At 47.4% G+C, this 16146-nt stretch overlaps 1 protein-coding gene across 1 annotated transcript; it reads left to right on the top strand.

The window, feature by feature from the left end:
- Window positions 1-7043: 7043 nt before the first annotated feature.
- Window positions 7044-15937, top strand: LOC128069047 (pregnancy-associated glycoprotein 2-like). Its single transcript, XM_052662340.1, has 9 exons — window positions 7044-7096; window positions 8174-8324; window positions 9162-9279; window positions 9369-9487; window positions 10730-10929; window positions 11837-11953; window positions 13504-13648; window positions 13736-13834; window positions 15779-15937. The coding sequence occupies exons 1-9, from the start codon at window positions 7044-7046 to the stop codon at window positions 15935-15937; spliced, it is 1161 nt and encodes a 386-aa protein (XP_052518300.1).
- Window positions 15938-16146: the final 209 nt, after the last annotated feature.

A 16146-nucleotide genomic window follows, 5' to 3' on the forward strand; every position in this document is an offset into this window, starting at 1 on the left:
GGGGGGGAGGAAATGAGGAAGGGAGAGGGAGAATGAGAGAGAGAGAGAAAGAGAGAGGAGAGGAAGCTCTTATAAAGGTGCTAATCCCATCATAACAGCCCAACCATCAAGATCCCATCTCAAGATAGTCACCTCCCAAAGGCCCTGCCTCAGCTTATAAAGAAAGCTGAGCACCAAAGAATCGATGCTTTTGACTCTTGAGAGTCCATTGGACTGGAAAGAGAGCCAACCAGACCATCCTAAAGGAAATCAGTCCTGAATGTTCATGGAAGGACTGATGTTGAAGCTAAAACTCCAATACTTTGGCCACCTGAACTGCACTAAAAGGCCCTGCCTCATAATACCATCACATTGGGAGTTAAGGACTTAACATTTGAATCTAGGAGTGGATACAATTCAATCTATAGCAATTACACAGATCTGGCTTCTTTTTTCTTGTCTTGTTTTTTTGAATCAAAATCAGTTCAGTTCAGTTCAGTTGCTCAGTCATGTCCGACTCTTTGCGACCCCATGAATCATAGCATGCCAGGCCTCCCTGTCCATCACCAACTCCCAGAGTTTACGCAGACTCATGCCCATCGAGTCGGTGATGCCATCCAGCCATCTCATCCTCTGTCATCCCCTTCTTCTCCTGCCCCCAATCCCTCCCAGCATCAGGGTCTTTTCCAGTGAGTCAACTCTTCACATGAGGTGGCCAAAGTACTGGAGTTTCAGTTTCAGCTTCAGCATCAGTCCTTCCAATGAACACCCAGGACTGATCTCCTTTAGGATGGACTGGTTGGATCTCCTTGCAGTCCAAGGGACTCTCAAGAGTCTTCTCCAACACCACAGTTCAAAAGCATCAATTCTTTGGCGCTCAGCTTTCTTCACAGTCCAACTGTCACCTCCATATATGACCACTGGAAAAACCATAGCCTTGACTAGATGGACCTTAGTCGGCAAAGTAATGTCTCTGCTTTTCAATATGCTATCTAGGTTGGTCATAACTTTCCTTCCAAGGAGTAAGCGTCTTTCAATTTCACGGCTGCAATCACCATCTGCAGTGATTTTGGAGCCCCCCAAAATAAAGTCTGACACTGGTTCCACTGTTTCCCCATCCATTTCCCATAGCCCTCATTTAATTTTTTTTTTTTTTTTACTATGTATTCACTTTTGCTGAAGTATTTTAAGGAAGAGATTATTGTTGTTGTTGTTGTCTGGTCTGACTCTTTTGTGACAACCAAAGACTATAGCTCACCAGGCTCCTCTGTCCATGGGATTTCCCAGGTGACAATACTGGAGAGGGTTGCCATTTCCTTCCCCAGGACAACTTTCCCACCCAGGGTTCAAACCAACGTCTCCTGCATTGCAGGCACATCTTCACCACTGAGTCACCTTGGAAGCTCAAGCAAGAGATGACTATTTCACAAAGTATACATAACCACAAATGCTATCTGTTCCAAATAAAACTAACGTCTAATATTTCATCCACGTTCAAATTTCCCTAATCCTCTAAAAAATGTCCTTAAGCAGTCATATCAAGATGTGGAGGATGTGCACATATGTTGCATTTGGCTGTTCTAAAACTATAGATAAAGTGGTCTCCTTTTTATGCCATTCACTTCTTAAAAAGTGGAAGGAGGTGGGATCATTTTTCTTATAGAATGTATTTGGTTTAGAGCAGGGGTCCACAGCACCCAGACCATGGATGGGTACCAGTCTTAGCCCATTAGGACCCAGGCCGCACAGCAGGTGGTGAGCAGCAGGCCAGTGAGCAAGGCTTCATCTGTCTTTACAGCTGCTCCCATCGTTCTGCCATCACCCAGGGATGGGACAGCCTAGTTCCAGGAAAACAAGTTCAGGGCTTCAGTGATTCTGCATCATGTTGACTTGTATAATTATTTCATTATACATCACAATGTAATAATAATAGAAATACATGCACAATAAATATAATACCCTTGAATCATCCAGTAACCACATCCACAACCCCTATTTATAGAAAAATTGTCTTCCAGGACACCAGTCCCTAGTGCCCAAAAAGCTGGGGACCACTAATTTAGAGAATAGCTTCTCTGTACCTTTATCCATGTATTTCCCTGAAAACTGGTAGTTGTTGTTGTTCTGTGCCTAAGTCATGTCTGACTATGTGCGAACATGGACTATGCACAGCCCACGGACTGTAGCCCATGGACAAGAGCACGTCAGGCTTCCCTGTCCTTCACTATCTTCCAGAGTTTGCTCACACTCGTGTCCATTGAGTCAGTGATGCTATCCAACCATCTCATCCTCCGTTGCTCCCTTCTCTTCCCACCCTCAATCTTTCCCAGCACCAGGGTCTTTTCTAATGAGTCAGTTCTTCACATTAGGTGGCCAAAGTATTAGAGCTTCAGCTTCAGCATCAGTCCTTCCAATGAATATTCACAGTTGGTTTCCTTCAGGATTGACAGGTTTGATCTCCTTGCTGTCCAAGGGACTTTCATGAGTCTTCTCTAGCACCACAGTTAGAAAGCATCAATTCTTTGGCACTCAGTCTTCTTTATGGTCCGACTCTCACATCCGTACATGACTACAGGAAAAGCTCAACACTAGTAATTAGATCTAGACTTGAGATCAACAAATTGCACAGGAATACTTCCTGTGTAGTTCCATATATTCCCTGTGGCATCACTTCAATAGGTGCCATAATTTCTAGCTGCCCCAATTTGATAGATGCTGAGATGTGGTGGGTCCTGGTGTTGGCAACCTCAAGCATCCATTATAAACTTCCCCTTTGATCATTCATCACCTGATTCTAGCATCCACTGGTGATCTGGCCTAGTTCCATTGTTTTATGAGGATGTTGCAAACTAGTGATTTCTTAATTCTATCACTCCTGAGTTTAATTTCTGGAATATTCCAATTTAAAAAGAAATTACTTCAACTGTTTGTAGTTAATGAAATATGCCTCATACAAACAAAAAATGGCATAAATATTGATTACTTCCCTTTCTCAGTGGCCAGAAAGGTGAGCTGGTGCCCCAGCAACTAGTCACAGTGACTAATTAAGTGTTGTCTACCAGTTTTTGGAGCTTCTGGCTATTTATATATTTAACTTGTTTCATTAGTTTGATGTGATGCTAAAATTGTCCCGTTTCTGACCTCTTCATGTGGATTCTGAAACTTTTTGTCCAGTTCTTAGTGGTCTTTGTAGGCCCTCAACATTCCGGTCCTTCAAGATTCCCAGGCTTATCTTGTGCATTTCTTGGCCCAGGCCTGAAATCAGCCATCTCTTCAGGAATCTCTTGATCCTCCGGTAGGAGATGGTGTTTAGAGCTCACACGCTACGCCTCAGGATAATCACTGCTATCAAGCTGCCATTGCTTCTAGGCTTCTCTGGCATCCAAGCCAGAAAGTACAGATTCTCTTTAAAAAAATAAAACAAGGAAAATAATCAATAATAACTGGTCTCTCTATCCACTGAAAGTCTTGTTTCAGAACAGCACTAGCATTAATTACTGACTTGCTTTTGGGCTTCCCTTGTACCTCAGCTGGTAAAGAATCTGCCTGCAATGTGGGAGACCTGGGTTCAATCCCTGGATTGGGAAGATCCCCTGCAGAAGGAAAAGGCTACCCACTCCAGTATTCTGCCTGGAGAATTCCCTGGACTGTACAGTCCATGGGGTCACAAAGAGTCAGACACAACTGAGCAACTTTCACGCTACACTGCTTTAACCAGTTAGCATACATATGACACTCTCAGTTACAAAAGTACTATAACCAACAATAAGGTGTTGAACAGAGTCTCAGATTTCTTTACCTTTTTATTTGTTTGTTTTCTTTGGGTTTTGTTTTGGATGTGGGGGCTTATTTTTGTTTCTTTGTCCTTTGAAAATATTTCACTCTGAATGCAGAGTCAAAATTCTGAAGTTTAAGGTTACTTAATATTTTTTTCTCTAACAGCTCTGTTACCAACTTGATACAATTGGGCTCATTTGTCTTAGTTTATTCTCAGTTCTACAGATATGTTTATTTTTTTTAATTCTGTTACACATTTACATGGTTGCAAAGTCAAACAGTTAATGTAAAACAAGAAAAATCATTTCTGTTTCTGCTCCTCATCCATAAATTACATTTTTAGTAGTTTATGGTGTACTCGTCCATATTTCTTATGAAAATAGACTTATATATGTATGTAAAAGCAACAAACTAAAAGCACTTTTTTGGTCCCTCTTTTAAAAAACTAAATAGTGTACCCTGAAGATCTCACCCATCCCACTCTTCCCTCCACCCGCGTCACACCCAGGTGTTGGGATGCCCTGTGCCTTATTCCACAGTCCCCTGTGGATTTCCTGGTGGTTCAGACGGTAAAGCATCTGCCTACAATGCAGGAGACCCGGGTTCAGTCCCTGCGTTGAGAAGATCCCCTGGAGAAGGAAATGGCAACCCACTCCAGGACTATTGCCTGGAAAATCCCATGGATGGAGGAGCCTAGTAGGCTACAGTCCATGGCGTCGCAAAGAGTCGGAAACGACTGAGTGACTTCACTTCACTTCCTGTGGATGGTCACTTCAGGTGTTTCTTATCTTTTGCATTTACAAGCAATGTTGTAGTGAATAGCTTGTGCATACGATGCTTTGTATTTTTGTCAGTATGTCTTTGAGATCGATCCCTAGAAGTAGAATTGCTGAGTTAAAGGGCATATGTGTGTGTCATTTGTTAGATGCTATCAAACCCCCTCTAAAGACTGAACCACTGAATGTTTAACATGTGCAAAAATGAGGGTTAAGACGCAGCACCCCATCTTTACACACCTGGTGACAAGGGAGCCCCCCAATGATCTACCCAAGACACCGGCTTGCATAGATCTCACAAAGGAACACCAGGGCCCTTGGGAGTCCTGGAAGGAGCCGTAAAACAACACTGTCTTTACTTCAGCTGGAGTAACATTTTAACAGGTCGCCCTGTTCATCTCTGCTGCTGCTGCTGCTGCTGCTGCTGCTAAGTCACTTCAGTCGTGTCTGACTCTGTGCGACCCCATAGACGGCAGCCCACCAGGCTCCCCTGTCCCTGGGATTCCCCAGGCAAGAACACTGGAGTGGGTTGCCATTTCCTTCTCCAATGCATGAAAGAGAAAAGTGAAAGTGAACAGGGTCACAAAGAGCCGAACATGACTGAGCAAATGAGCTGAACTGTTCATCTCAGGCTGAGCAAGAGCCCTGAGTGAGTGGTGTTTTTTTGTTTTTTGGGTTTTTTTGTCTTCTTTGATAGATAAAACACTTCAAAATTATCTCTTCATATGTTTGGTTGTATGTATGTTTGGCATAGCGTATTAAAAAGCAGAGACAATACTTTGCTGACAAAGGTCTGTATAGTTATCGCTATGGTTTTTCCAGCGGTCATGTGTGGATGTGAGAGTTGAGCCACAAAGAAGGCTGAGCACCGTAGAATTGATGTTTTTGAACTGTGGTGTTAGAGAAGATTCTTGAGCTTCCTTTGGACTGCAAGGAGATCAAACCAGTCAATCTTGAAGGAAATCAATCCTGAATATTTATGGAAGGACTGATGCTGAAGCTGAAGCTCCAGTACTTTGGCCACCTGATGTGAAGAATGGACTCATTAAGAAAGACCCTGTTGCTGGGAAAGATTGAAGGCAGGATGAGAAGAGAACTACAGAGGATGAGATGGTCGGACGGCATCACTGACTCAATGGACATGAGTTTGACCAAGCTTCAAGAGATGATGACGGACAGGGAGGCCTGGCATGGGGCAGTCCACGGCGTCGCAAATACTGAACCCCTGAACAACAATAACAAATGTTTGGTTCAGCAGACAAAATGTTTCCAGGCACGGACACTATTGGTGAATTACATCAGAATTCAACCCACTTCTCCTCAACAAATGAACATTATTAAATTCATGGTTTATATGACCCTGCTATTCTTTTTTACAAGTAGAAGGAAAATTAACATGTTTAATATGCATTCATTCCCATATGCAATCAACCAGCTTCAATTGAACCCCCTCCCTCTCTACTCCCACCTCTAAGCCAGACATAAAAAACTGCACAGCCCCCAGGCTGAATCCAGAACATATTTGTTGGGGAATTGTTTTTTGGAGAAAAAAAAAAGATAAGTTGCTAACATTTAAAATGAAAAGATTGTACATAAATATCCAGACTTCTAACTTCTCTTGAAAACTTGGCCGGCTTTCCAGCATGGCAGCCTCTGGTTGGAGCTGAGGAGAGGCTACCCCAGTGGGAGGGCCCATGATGGCCCGTGTCCAGGATGCCCACCCACCCTTCCATCATTTATCTTGCCTCCTGGGCCACGAGTTTGTGAGAACTGCCCTAGACTGCTAGCCCCTGAGGATACGGACCACCTGTGTCTTATACGACTGACGTTTCAGCATCCTAGCCAGACCCCAGCACACAGGGCTCTCCTTGTATGTTTACTGGATGATATAGTATCTTGTGGATGCCTGCATCACATTTCTTCCAATACTGAAACCGTGCAGTTGTAATACTGCTCTAGTTGAGATCTTTGACATAGACTGGCATCAAAGGTGCCCCTGATCTGTGCCAATGTCCCTCTACCTAGTCACTCAAATGTCACTGGGCTGCCCCTAAAGTCTTCACTTTGCCATTTGACCTTTTTTTCCTCCCAGCAATCTCCTCCCCAACTGAGCACAGCCATGCACATCTCGTGAAGTGTCTAGAGAGACCACATGAGATCATGAATGTCTAGCATGGCCCCCAGCATTTACTTGTTTCACATTATTCGCAGTGTTTTGTGTCCCAATTGGCAAGAGTTTTGCCACTCTTAGTTTAGTTTAATCTTCCATCCAAGCCTCAAGGAAGAGATTACAGAAGTCTTTCTGTATTTTGAGAATTTTCCAAGTCGAATACACACAGAGACTGATAGAGGTAAAGATTTTACGGAAAGGTTCGTGTTTCTTATCAGATCTACCATTAGCCTAAAGGGGACAATTAGGGCAGGTCAGAGTATATATAACTAGGAGCTCCTGTTCACCACTGCAAGCTCAGAACTTGATATTCCCTGAGTACTTGAAACCAGGAAAGAAGCATGAAGTGGCTTGTGCTTCTCAGGCTGGTGGCCCTCTCAGAGTGCATAGTCAAGTAAGTATAGGGACTATTAGTGGCATCATCTCTCTTTTTGGGATTTCTCTTGTCATCCTCTTATTCTTCCACCCACCAGGGTAAGAAGAGAAAATAGTTATTCTCTGGCAGCCTTAAAGATCAATTCTCACGTATTGATGAGACTCTTGTCATGGGCACTGGGGGGCCCAGGCATCTTGGGGTACACCTGCAGGGTTGCACAACTCTGCGGGTGCCAATCACCTCATGACCTATGTAAAAATGGCACTTCTTGGAATTGCTCAGTGCACAACCTGTGCAACTGTATGTGTGGTCCTCTGAAACAGCATTTCTCTTGCATTTGCTTCTAGGTCTTCTCTCTGCTCTCTCTCCATTTCTGTGTGTATGTCTCAGTGTCTTCATTTGTGTATCTCTCTTTTTTATCTCACCATCTCTTGATATCTCTGTGCATGAGGAAGTCTCTGCTTTTTTTCTATTTTGATTCTTCCTTACTTCTCTAGACTCTTAATTTCTCTAATTTATTCTCCATCCCCTGACATTTTCTCTCATCCATCTTTTCTGCTAGCGCCCTGGAGGAAGATGAGGAGGGCTACTTCTATGCTGTTTTATCTCTAACAAAGCTGTATGACCACAAACAAGTCACAAACTCCCTGCACTTCCTTTCTTCCCCTGTAAAAACAGGGTAATGATCCCCTTCTATGTCACTCCCCGAGATTCTTTGAAAAAGATACAGTGGGATGGCAAAGACACTGTTGAGACTTTCTGTATATTAGAAACATTATATCCATCATCTCACTTAATACCCAAAACATTGCGTATGGGGGGTGGGGGTGAGGATTATTACATTTCACCTTTTTACCAATAGAGAAATTGAGACTCCAAATGGTCATACAGCTCACCCAAGATTGCACGACAGAGCCGGTAGGCAGACCTAGGTCTTTGCCGTGGTCTCTGCACAGCATTCTAATAATAAAGATGACACATAAAAAGGCTTAAAAATTACAAAGTGCCATGACAATGTCAAGCATGACCGTCATACTATGACAGGGACAGCTGACTGCCCCTTCCTTGCTTCCTTTTCCCCACGCGCGGTGAAAGAATCCCTCTAACGAAGATGAAGACCACGCAAGGAGCTATCAGGGAAAAACAATTGCTGGAAAAATTCTTGGATGAACAGTCTCACAGCCTGTCCCAGAATTCTGATCCTGACAAAAAATTCTCTTCTCACCGACTGAGGAATTTCCAGAATGTGAGTGTGTTGGGAGGATGGTGCTCCACAGCGCCTCCTGCTGGTCTGGCCTAGCACTGGGGTTCATCCGGAGGGGTGAGGTGGGGGATTGGGGTGGGGCTTCTGCAAGAGGCGGAAACACGGGGGGAAAGGGACCCCGTTCCCAGAGGAGAAGTCACTCTCACCTTCAACTCTTGGTCTGTGGTGACTGGGTCCAGCATGACCAGGGGGCAGGTAAACATCCATTTCTGTGTTAAAGATGTGGCAGTAATTTGAGAGAAACTGTTCTTTCTGAACAAAGCGAGCCACTCAGTTACAGATGAAGAGTGAGCCATGACTGATCAAAATGTAAAGCCAGCTGCATCAAATGTGAAACCCAGGCAGAGAAAGTTCACCCTCTAAAGATCCGGGAATGACGCCAGTAAAAAGTTACTGAGCCCCTAAGGCATGTGAGATCATAAAAAATTAACACTATAGTGATTAAAAGAAAAAAAAAAAAGAGCTTTATCTTCTTCAACAATGCACAGGCTAGGCTGAGAGAGAGGCAAAGATTAAATACATGTCAAACGAAAGGGCCACCTGTGTGCTGTTGACAGTACATGGTCTGAGTTTAGAGGGAGTGGCCTGGGGTGACCTAGGAAGGCCACCTGGAGGAGGAGGCACCAAGACTGGGCCTTAAAGAGGAGAGCCGCAGAGCTCCTCAAATGAAGGGACTGGTCTGAGCAGAGGCTGGGGGTGGGGGCAGTTGGAAAGTGATTTCTGGAGACCTGGGATGCCCAGAGGGAGGCAGTACTCCAGGAATCGGGGGGTATCCAGGCAGCCAGGTCTGCCCTAAACTCCTCTCCCCGGCCCCTGTAGATTGTCTACTTTGGTAATATCACCATTGGAACACCTCCTCAAGAGTTCCAGGTCAACTTTGACACCGGCTCATCTGACTTGTGGGTGCCCTCTGTCGACTGCCGAAGTCCCTCCTGCTGTGAGTGCCCAGCCGCCCACCCATCCTGTCCTCCCCTCCCCCCTTCTCCATCTTGGCACCTGACAGATACCCATCTCTTGTGTCGGCAGCTACACATAAGAGATTCAACCCTCAGAAGTCCACCACCTTCCAGCGTTTGGATCAGAAAATCGAACTCATCTACGGCTCTGGGAGCATGAAAGGGGTTCTTGGCCGTGACACCATTCAGGTAACGTGGAAACCAGGGGCTGAATCAGAGCTGGCCCTGGGAGTCACCACTGCTTACAAAACAGATGCAGGACCAGCTGGGAAGGTACCCACTGGAGTTTTCTCTTGTGGCCCCATCAAACATGACCACTTCCCAAAGTCCCCTAGTGGCTGGTCACCTGCTGTGTAGGGCCTTTGCCTGGGGAGACAGCATCCCTGCAGACACACAAGATCCCACAGTGGCTAACCCAGACAGTGGCTTGGGGGGTGGATTTGCAGCCCCTTTGCCTGTGAGCAGCCCAAGGTTCATTTTGCTGGGAGTAGGGAGGCGGGGGGTGGGGGGGATAAACCATTGACTTTTATATTCTCAGAAACTCTATCAGGCACGTTCACAGTAATAACTTGTTTAATCAGGTAGCGACCCATGCAGCAGGTACTATGATCAGCTCGTGATACAGGTGAGGGACCTGAGGTGCAGAGAGCAAGGGCATGGCCAAGGTCACACATGTGGTAAACGGTGGAGCTGGGCTGGCCAGTCAGGACTCAAGCAGGCATGGGCATTTGGGAAGAGGTTAAAACTGATCTGGGGTCCCTGGGGGCAGCCCAGGATTTCAGGTATCCAGGCAGGTAAAGCAGAAGTCACAGATGTGGGAGGGGCCTGATAAATGGATTCTCACTCTAGGGAGCCTTTGAGAGTCTAATAGAAACTACGTCTCGCCTCCCCCAAGTGCCTGAGTGTGCTCTCCCTTCACTCTCTCTCTGTCTCTCACACACACAGGCACTCACACACAAGTGTTCACAAAAAAGCCTGTTTTCCAGGCAGAGCTTTCATAAGAGCCCTGCCAGCGATATTGTGTAATGGGCTTCTGTCTTTCTGGGCAGATGCATAATCCACAGTACATTACAATGAATTCAGTCCATTTCTGTCATTAGATCATAGTGATGCCAAAGGGAAGGCTACTCGGCTCCCTACTCGCTTTGTCCACAAGGGGGCACCATTCAGTCCTGTCCTGTTGCCCCACCTGTACAGAAGGCATGAAGCAATTTGACTCAGATGGCGTTTGCAGTTCTGAGAAGTAGATGTAATTAAAATACACAGCCCCACACCAATGGAAACCAAGTTCCTGTCCCAGCTTGGTCTAACCATCTGATATTAACCCAGGGCATAGCCAGGTCTCACTTCTCTGCAATGCCATGTCCTCCCCAGCCCAGTACCAGCCCCATTTCCCAAAACATTATATTGGAACACTCTCCTCTCCCACAGATCGGGGACCTTGTCATCACGAACCAGATTTTTGGCTTGAGCCAGAATCAGTCAAGTGGGGTCCTGGAACAAGTACCTTATGATGGCATCCTGGGCTTGGCCTACCCCGACCTCGCTGTCCGAGGCACCACCCCAGTCTTCGACAACCTGAAGAACCACAGAATCATTTCTGAGCCAGTCTTTGCCTTCTACTTGAGCTCGTAAGTCTGAGGTAGACCAGATCTCTCTTCAAATTAGCTGTACAATGCTTGCAGCTGCATGAAAAATTATAGACTACCTGCTCCAGAAATTTCATGATGGATAGTCTAACTCAGGAGGACTACAGCCTCAGGGTCACATCTGGCCCCGTCACTGGTTTTTGTAAATAAAGGTTCATTGGAACATAACCGTGCTCTTGGGCTCAAGAGCAGTGGCTTGGTCTAAGGCAGTGGAGATAAGAGGGAGAGCAATGGAAGATGTCAGGAAATGGATTGAAGGAAGAAGCAACAGGATTTGCTGACGAATTTTATATGGAAGGAAGGAGAGAGATAGCAGGAATGTTCCTTCCTCACTAACAATTTACCGGGAACACAGGACCAGCTACACAGTTTGCAGGAGCCAGTGCAAAATGAAAACATGGGACCCTGTGTTCAAAATATACTAGGAATTTTAAGACAGGGAGAGAAGAGGTGGGGGGGCCTGCTGAATCTGGAGTCCCATGGATGGCACAGGGGACAGGCCAGTGAAACCAACCCTGGGTGACCCTGAACCTATGCCATAACACCCTCAAGCCTCGACTTTTATGAAAACTGAAAGGCTAGAAAGAAGGAAGCCAGACCCTTCCAGCACGAAGTCCTCTGAAGGTATATCTGAGCACTCAGGTAGCTGGAGGGGACCAGGTCCTCTTCAGAAGGATGGGTGGTCGGATGCAGTCCAGGTTGCCCAGCTTCAAACCTCTTCTCTGACACTCATCAGATGGTGACTGACCTTGGTCGGGTACTCAGTCCCTCCGAGCCTCAGTCTTTGCATCTGTAAAATGGGAGCCATAATAGTACCTCTGATGGATGCAGAAGATAGTGTCTGGCGTTTCTCTCCTCCAATGAGCCCCCCTCATCCTTCTCTCTTCAGCCGGCCAGGAAACATCAGCACGGTGATGTTTGGCGGTGTGGACCACACCTACCACAAGGGAAAACTCCAGTGGGTACCAGTGACCCAAGCCAGCTTCTGGCAGGTAGCCATGAGCAGGTAAGTCTCCCCCTCCGAGAGTCACCCCAAGTGATGCTCCCACACGTGAACAGGAACACTAGCAGACACACACAAATGCACGCACAGATACTGTCCCTCAGAGACATACACTCCACCCACAAAGACACACATAAAAACACAGACAGAGACACGTATAAACACACACAGGCACACAGACACACACAAGCACACACACAGACACACAAACACAGATACAAACATCACCTATGGGTTCACAGGTGCCCCAGGGCTCCTGACCAGCCCTCTCACCAGGGTCCTGAAAGGGTCCAGAGAGGCCTGGGCAGCAGAGGGAGGGCTGCACCCCTGTGCTGTGAGGTGGGGAGCCTGGTTAGAGGACCCTATAGTGTGGTGAAAAGAGGATCAGGGGAATTTCACCAACCTGAACAGGATTGTAGGGGAGCCTGGTTAGAGGACCCTATAGTGTGGTGAAAAGAGGATCGGGGGAATTTCACCAACCTGAACAGGATTGTATTAAGATGACCTACTGAGCAGGGCCACCCAGGAACAAGGGGGTCCTCAGTATACAGAATTGTCAGCTGAAATAGAGAAAAAGTCCAGGACAACCCGGAAAATCTGGTCTCCTCAGGGAAAAGTTTCCCAGAAGTGGAGAGAGGGTGGCTGAAATCTTGAGACCTGAGAGCAACTTATAGAAAGAAACACCCCACGTAAACAGTGCTACTTACTGCCCAAACTGGGGACACAGTCGGGCAGGAGCTGTGACCAAATCAGGAAGCTGAGAACAAGGGGCGATAAATAATGGGATTCTCTACGATATCCTCAGACAAAAGCTTTACTGTCCTTCGGAGGCCCCCTGGATTGGCTATGCTCTTCTGACCTGGGCCTCAGTGTCTGAGCCGGGGCAGGGGGCGGTGATGGGACACACCCTCTCCCAGGGCAGCCTGCATCTCCCCCATCCCCACTGTAAGCACCTGCTGCCCCGGGGAACCTCCCACCTCACTGTGTGGGTTGACCTACTATTGGTCACATGACAGACACAGGTCTCTGGGTGCTCCTCTTTCATTTTTTCATTCATTCATCCCACAAACACACATTACGCATCTGCCATATGCTGGGCATCTAGGGAGGCACTAAGGATACAACTTGCCTATACACCTAATAAGGCAGATGGACGTGAAACAACTCACACACATAATGAATCACTACTTTGGTACATGCTAGACACGAAGAAGTGTCTACAGAGAGCAGCCAAGACAGGAGCCCGATCTAGTCTGGCGGGAAGGCCTCCCTGACAAAGTGACAATTAAACTGGAACCTGGAAGATGAACAGAAATTCGCTAGACAGAGGGGATTGTCTAAGAAGGGTGACCAGCATGTTCCCAGGCCCTGAGACATGAAAGAACCTGATACATTCAAGAATTGAAAGGAAGTCAAAAGGGTGATGTGACCAGAACAAAGGACAGCAGAGTCCGGGCAAGAGCTGAAGGGCTGTTCAGGGGCAGTCAGGGAGGGGCAGTCGTGGGGGAGACTTCGGAGTGACCTGGTGCCTGCTTTGTCCCACTTTCTCTCAGCATGACCATAAACGGGAAAGTGGTTGGTTGTTCCCACGGATGTCAGGCCATTGTGGATACTGGGACCTCGTTGCTGGTTGGGCCAACTCACCTGGTCACTGACATCTTGAAGCTCATCAACCCCAAGCCTATGCTGGATGACCAGGTGAAGGGTCACGCCACAGCCTCCCTCCTGGGCTCTCTCCACACCTAGGATCACCTGGGCCCACCTGTCTTCCTCTCTGTCTTACAGCAAGTGCTTTCATGTGATGTCGTCAATAGTCTGCCTACGCTCCTCCTCACCATCAACGGCATCGTCTACCCTGTGCCCCCTGACTACTACGTCCAGAGGGTGAGAGGGCAACGCTGGGGGCTGGCTCTCAAACTGGGACTTGCAGGAACCCTTGGGCTGCTGCTAGGAGGAGGGCGCCCTCTGCAGGCCAGGTCACGCCATTGCAGATGCTACTGAGCCCCTGTGGCTGGGCCAGTGCCTCCCACAAAACCAACCACGTGAGAGTAAAGGGCAGTCTGGGACATTCATCCTCCTGAAATAAACGTGGAGACAACACCCCTTCCTGGCATCATGCCTGGCACAAGGAGAGGGGAACACTAAGGGCCTCTGCCTCACAAAGCCTCAGTTCAACCAGGGCCCTCAGATGCACAAACACGGAAAGTCAATTCTAGTAATCCCTGAAATAAGCCAAGTGACAAGGGAAGGTTTGGCTGGAAACAGTCCCCATGTCCTGTCCCCGCATAGTGACTAACAGTCTCTCTTCCCTTCTCGAAAGTGTGCGGGTTGGGATGATAAATTACAAGGTCACCCTCGTCCTTGGCTGCAGCTTCCCCTTGCCCTCACAGTGCCCGCTCTGTGAGTTGGGGTACCAGACCCCTCTGTGGGGAAGGCTGGATGCTAAGGTACATAAAGGAAGCACAGTGACTGCACAGCCCCAGCACAGGGTTAAGACTTAATGTCAGCTCCCTATGGGAGTTCAGGGCAAGCTGATGGACTCAAAGAAGGCTTTGAGGGAGACAGGGAATTGCAGTGATTCTAAACCCCCAGCCTCACAGAGGCCTGAGGAGGTCTGCTTGGTCAAGTAGCATCTACACTGGATTATGTGCAAATGGAACCCCGGGGGCTGTGCTAAGGGGAGCTGCAGACAGAGGAGCACCAGGGTAAGTCACCGAAGCCAGCCTGGAGCATCCCGGGAGCATGAGAGCGGGTCAGGAAGGCTCCCTAGAGGGTCTGTGTGCGTGCTGTGTCGCTTCAATTGTGTCCAACTCTGCCACCCTATAGACCATAGCCCGGCAGGCTCCTCTGTCCATGGGGATTCTCCAGGCAAGAATACTGGAATAGGTTGCCATGGTCTCCTCCAGGAGATCTTTGCAACCCAGAGATCGAACCAATGTCTCTTAAGTCTCTGGCATTGCAAGCTGATTCTTTACCGCTGAGCCACCAGGGAAGCCCTAGAAGGTCTTAGGGCAGTATAGCCAGTTGTGGGCACTGCTATATTTAAAATGGATAACCAAAAACAACTTACTGTGTAGCACAGGGAACTCCGCTTGGTATTATGTGGCAGCCTGGATGGGAGGGGAGTTTGGAGGAGAATGGATACATGTATGTGTATGGCTGAGTCCCTTTGCTGTCCATCTGAAACTATCACAGCAGTGTTAATTACCTGTACTCCAATTCAAAATTTTAAAATTTTTAGAAAAAGAATGGGTTGTGGGGAATGGGGAGAAGAACAGCCATTCTCTGCAGAGAAAACAGCGATTGGGGTCATAATGAAGGAAACTTAGAGTGTGAGGGGAACTACAGGCCATTCTTGTAGCTTTTAAATAAAATTTATTGAAATATTGGGCTTCCCTGGTGGCTCAGATAGTAAGGAACCTGTTTGCAATGCAGGAGACCCAGGTTTGATCCCTGGGTCGGGAAGATCCCCTGGAGAAGGAAATGGCAACCCACTCCAGTATTCTTGCCTGGAGAATCCCATGGACAGAGGAGTCTGGCAGGCTACACTCTATGGGATCACAAGAGTTGGACACAATTGAGCGACTAAGCACACATATATTAGTTACCATCTGATCATCCAAAACTCCCAATCCTCCCCTCCCCACCCCCCTGTCCTGACAGCCACATGTTTCCGCCCCTCTTGTTCCTGTACCCCCACTTCTGCAGTTGCTGAGAGAAACACTTGATTCCTCCCAAAGGAAAATGGAAAACCTGTCTGCTCTGGATATTGAGGGGAGTGACAGGTAAGGGCTCAGGCTGACTGGTGTGTATTTCTGTCTTTCCCAGCTTTCTCAGGAGATCTGCTTTCTCAGCTTTCAAGGGGGCACAGAGATGAACCATTTCAGAACCTCGGAGAACTGGATCCTGGGTGATGTCTTCCTGAGGCTGTATTTTTCAGTTTATGACCGAGGAAATAACAGGATTGGCCTGGCTCCTGCAGCGTAAAATTGGGCTACTACAGGAATCAATCAGGGCCAAACACACACTCACTCATATGCAGGGCCTTCCCCCCCAGGGATGCTGGTGAACCATGCTTGATGCTCTGCAAAGCCCTATTCTCAGTAAAGAATAAAAGATTCATCTCAATGGTGCTGATATGAATGGATGCCTCTCTTTGGGTCTGGGATATGCATCATAACCCGGCAGGATCTAGA

The sequence above is a fragment of the Budorcas taxicolor genome, chromosome 25, assembly GCF_023091745.1.
Source record: "Budorcas taxicolor isolate Tak-1 chromosome 25, Takin1.1, whole genome shotgun sequence".
In the NCBI taxonomy this organism is placed as follows: Eukaryota; Metazoa; Chordata; class Mammalia; order Artiodactyla; family Bovidae; genus Budorcas; species Budorcas taxicolor.

Excerpts from the sequence above, each read along its gene's own strand:
- LOC128069047 (XM_052662340.1), top strand. The coding sequence starts at position 7,044 with ATGAAGTGGCTTGTGCTTCTCAGGCTGGTGGCCCTCTCAGAGTGCATA. Across the intron at positions 10,930-11,836 it reads TTTGCCTTCTACTTGAGCTC|CCGGCCAGGAAACATCAGCA; the intron begins GTAAGTCTGAGG and ends TTCTCTCTTCAG. Across the intron at positions 13,649-13,735 it reads AGCCTATGCTGGATGACCAG|CAAGTGCTTTCATGTGATGT; the intron begins GTGAAGGGTCAC and ends TCTGTCTTACAG.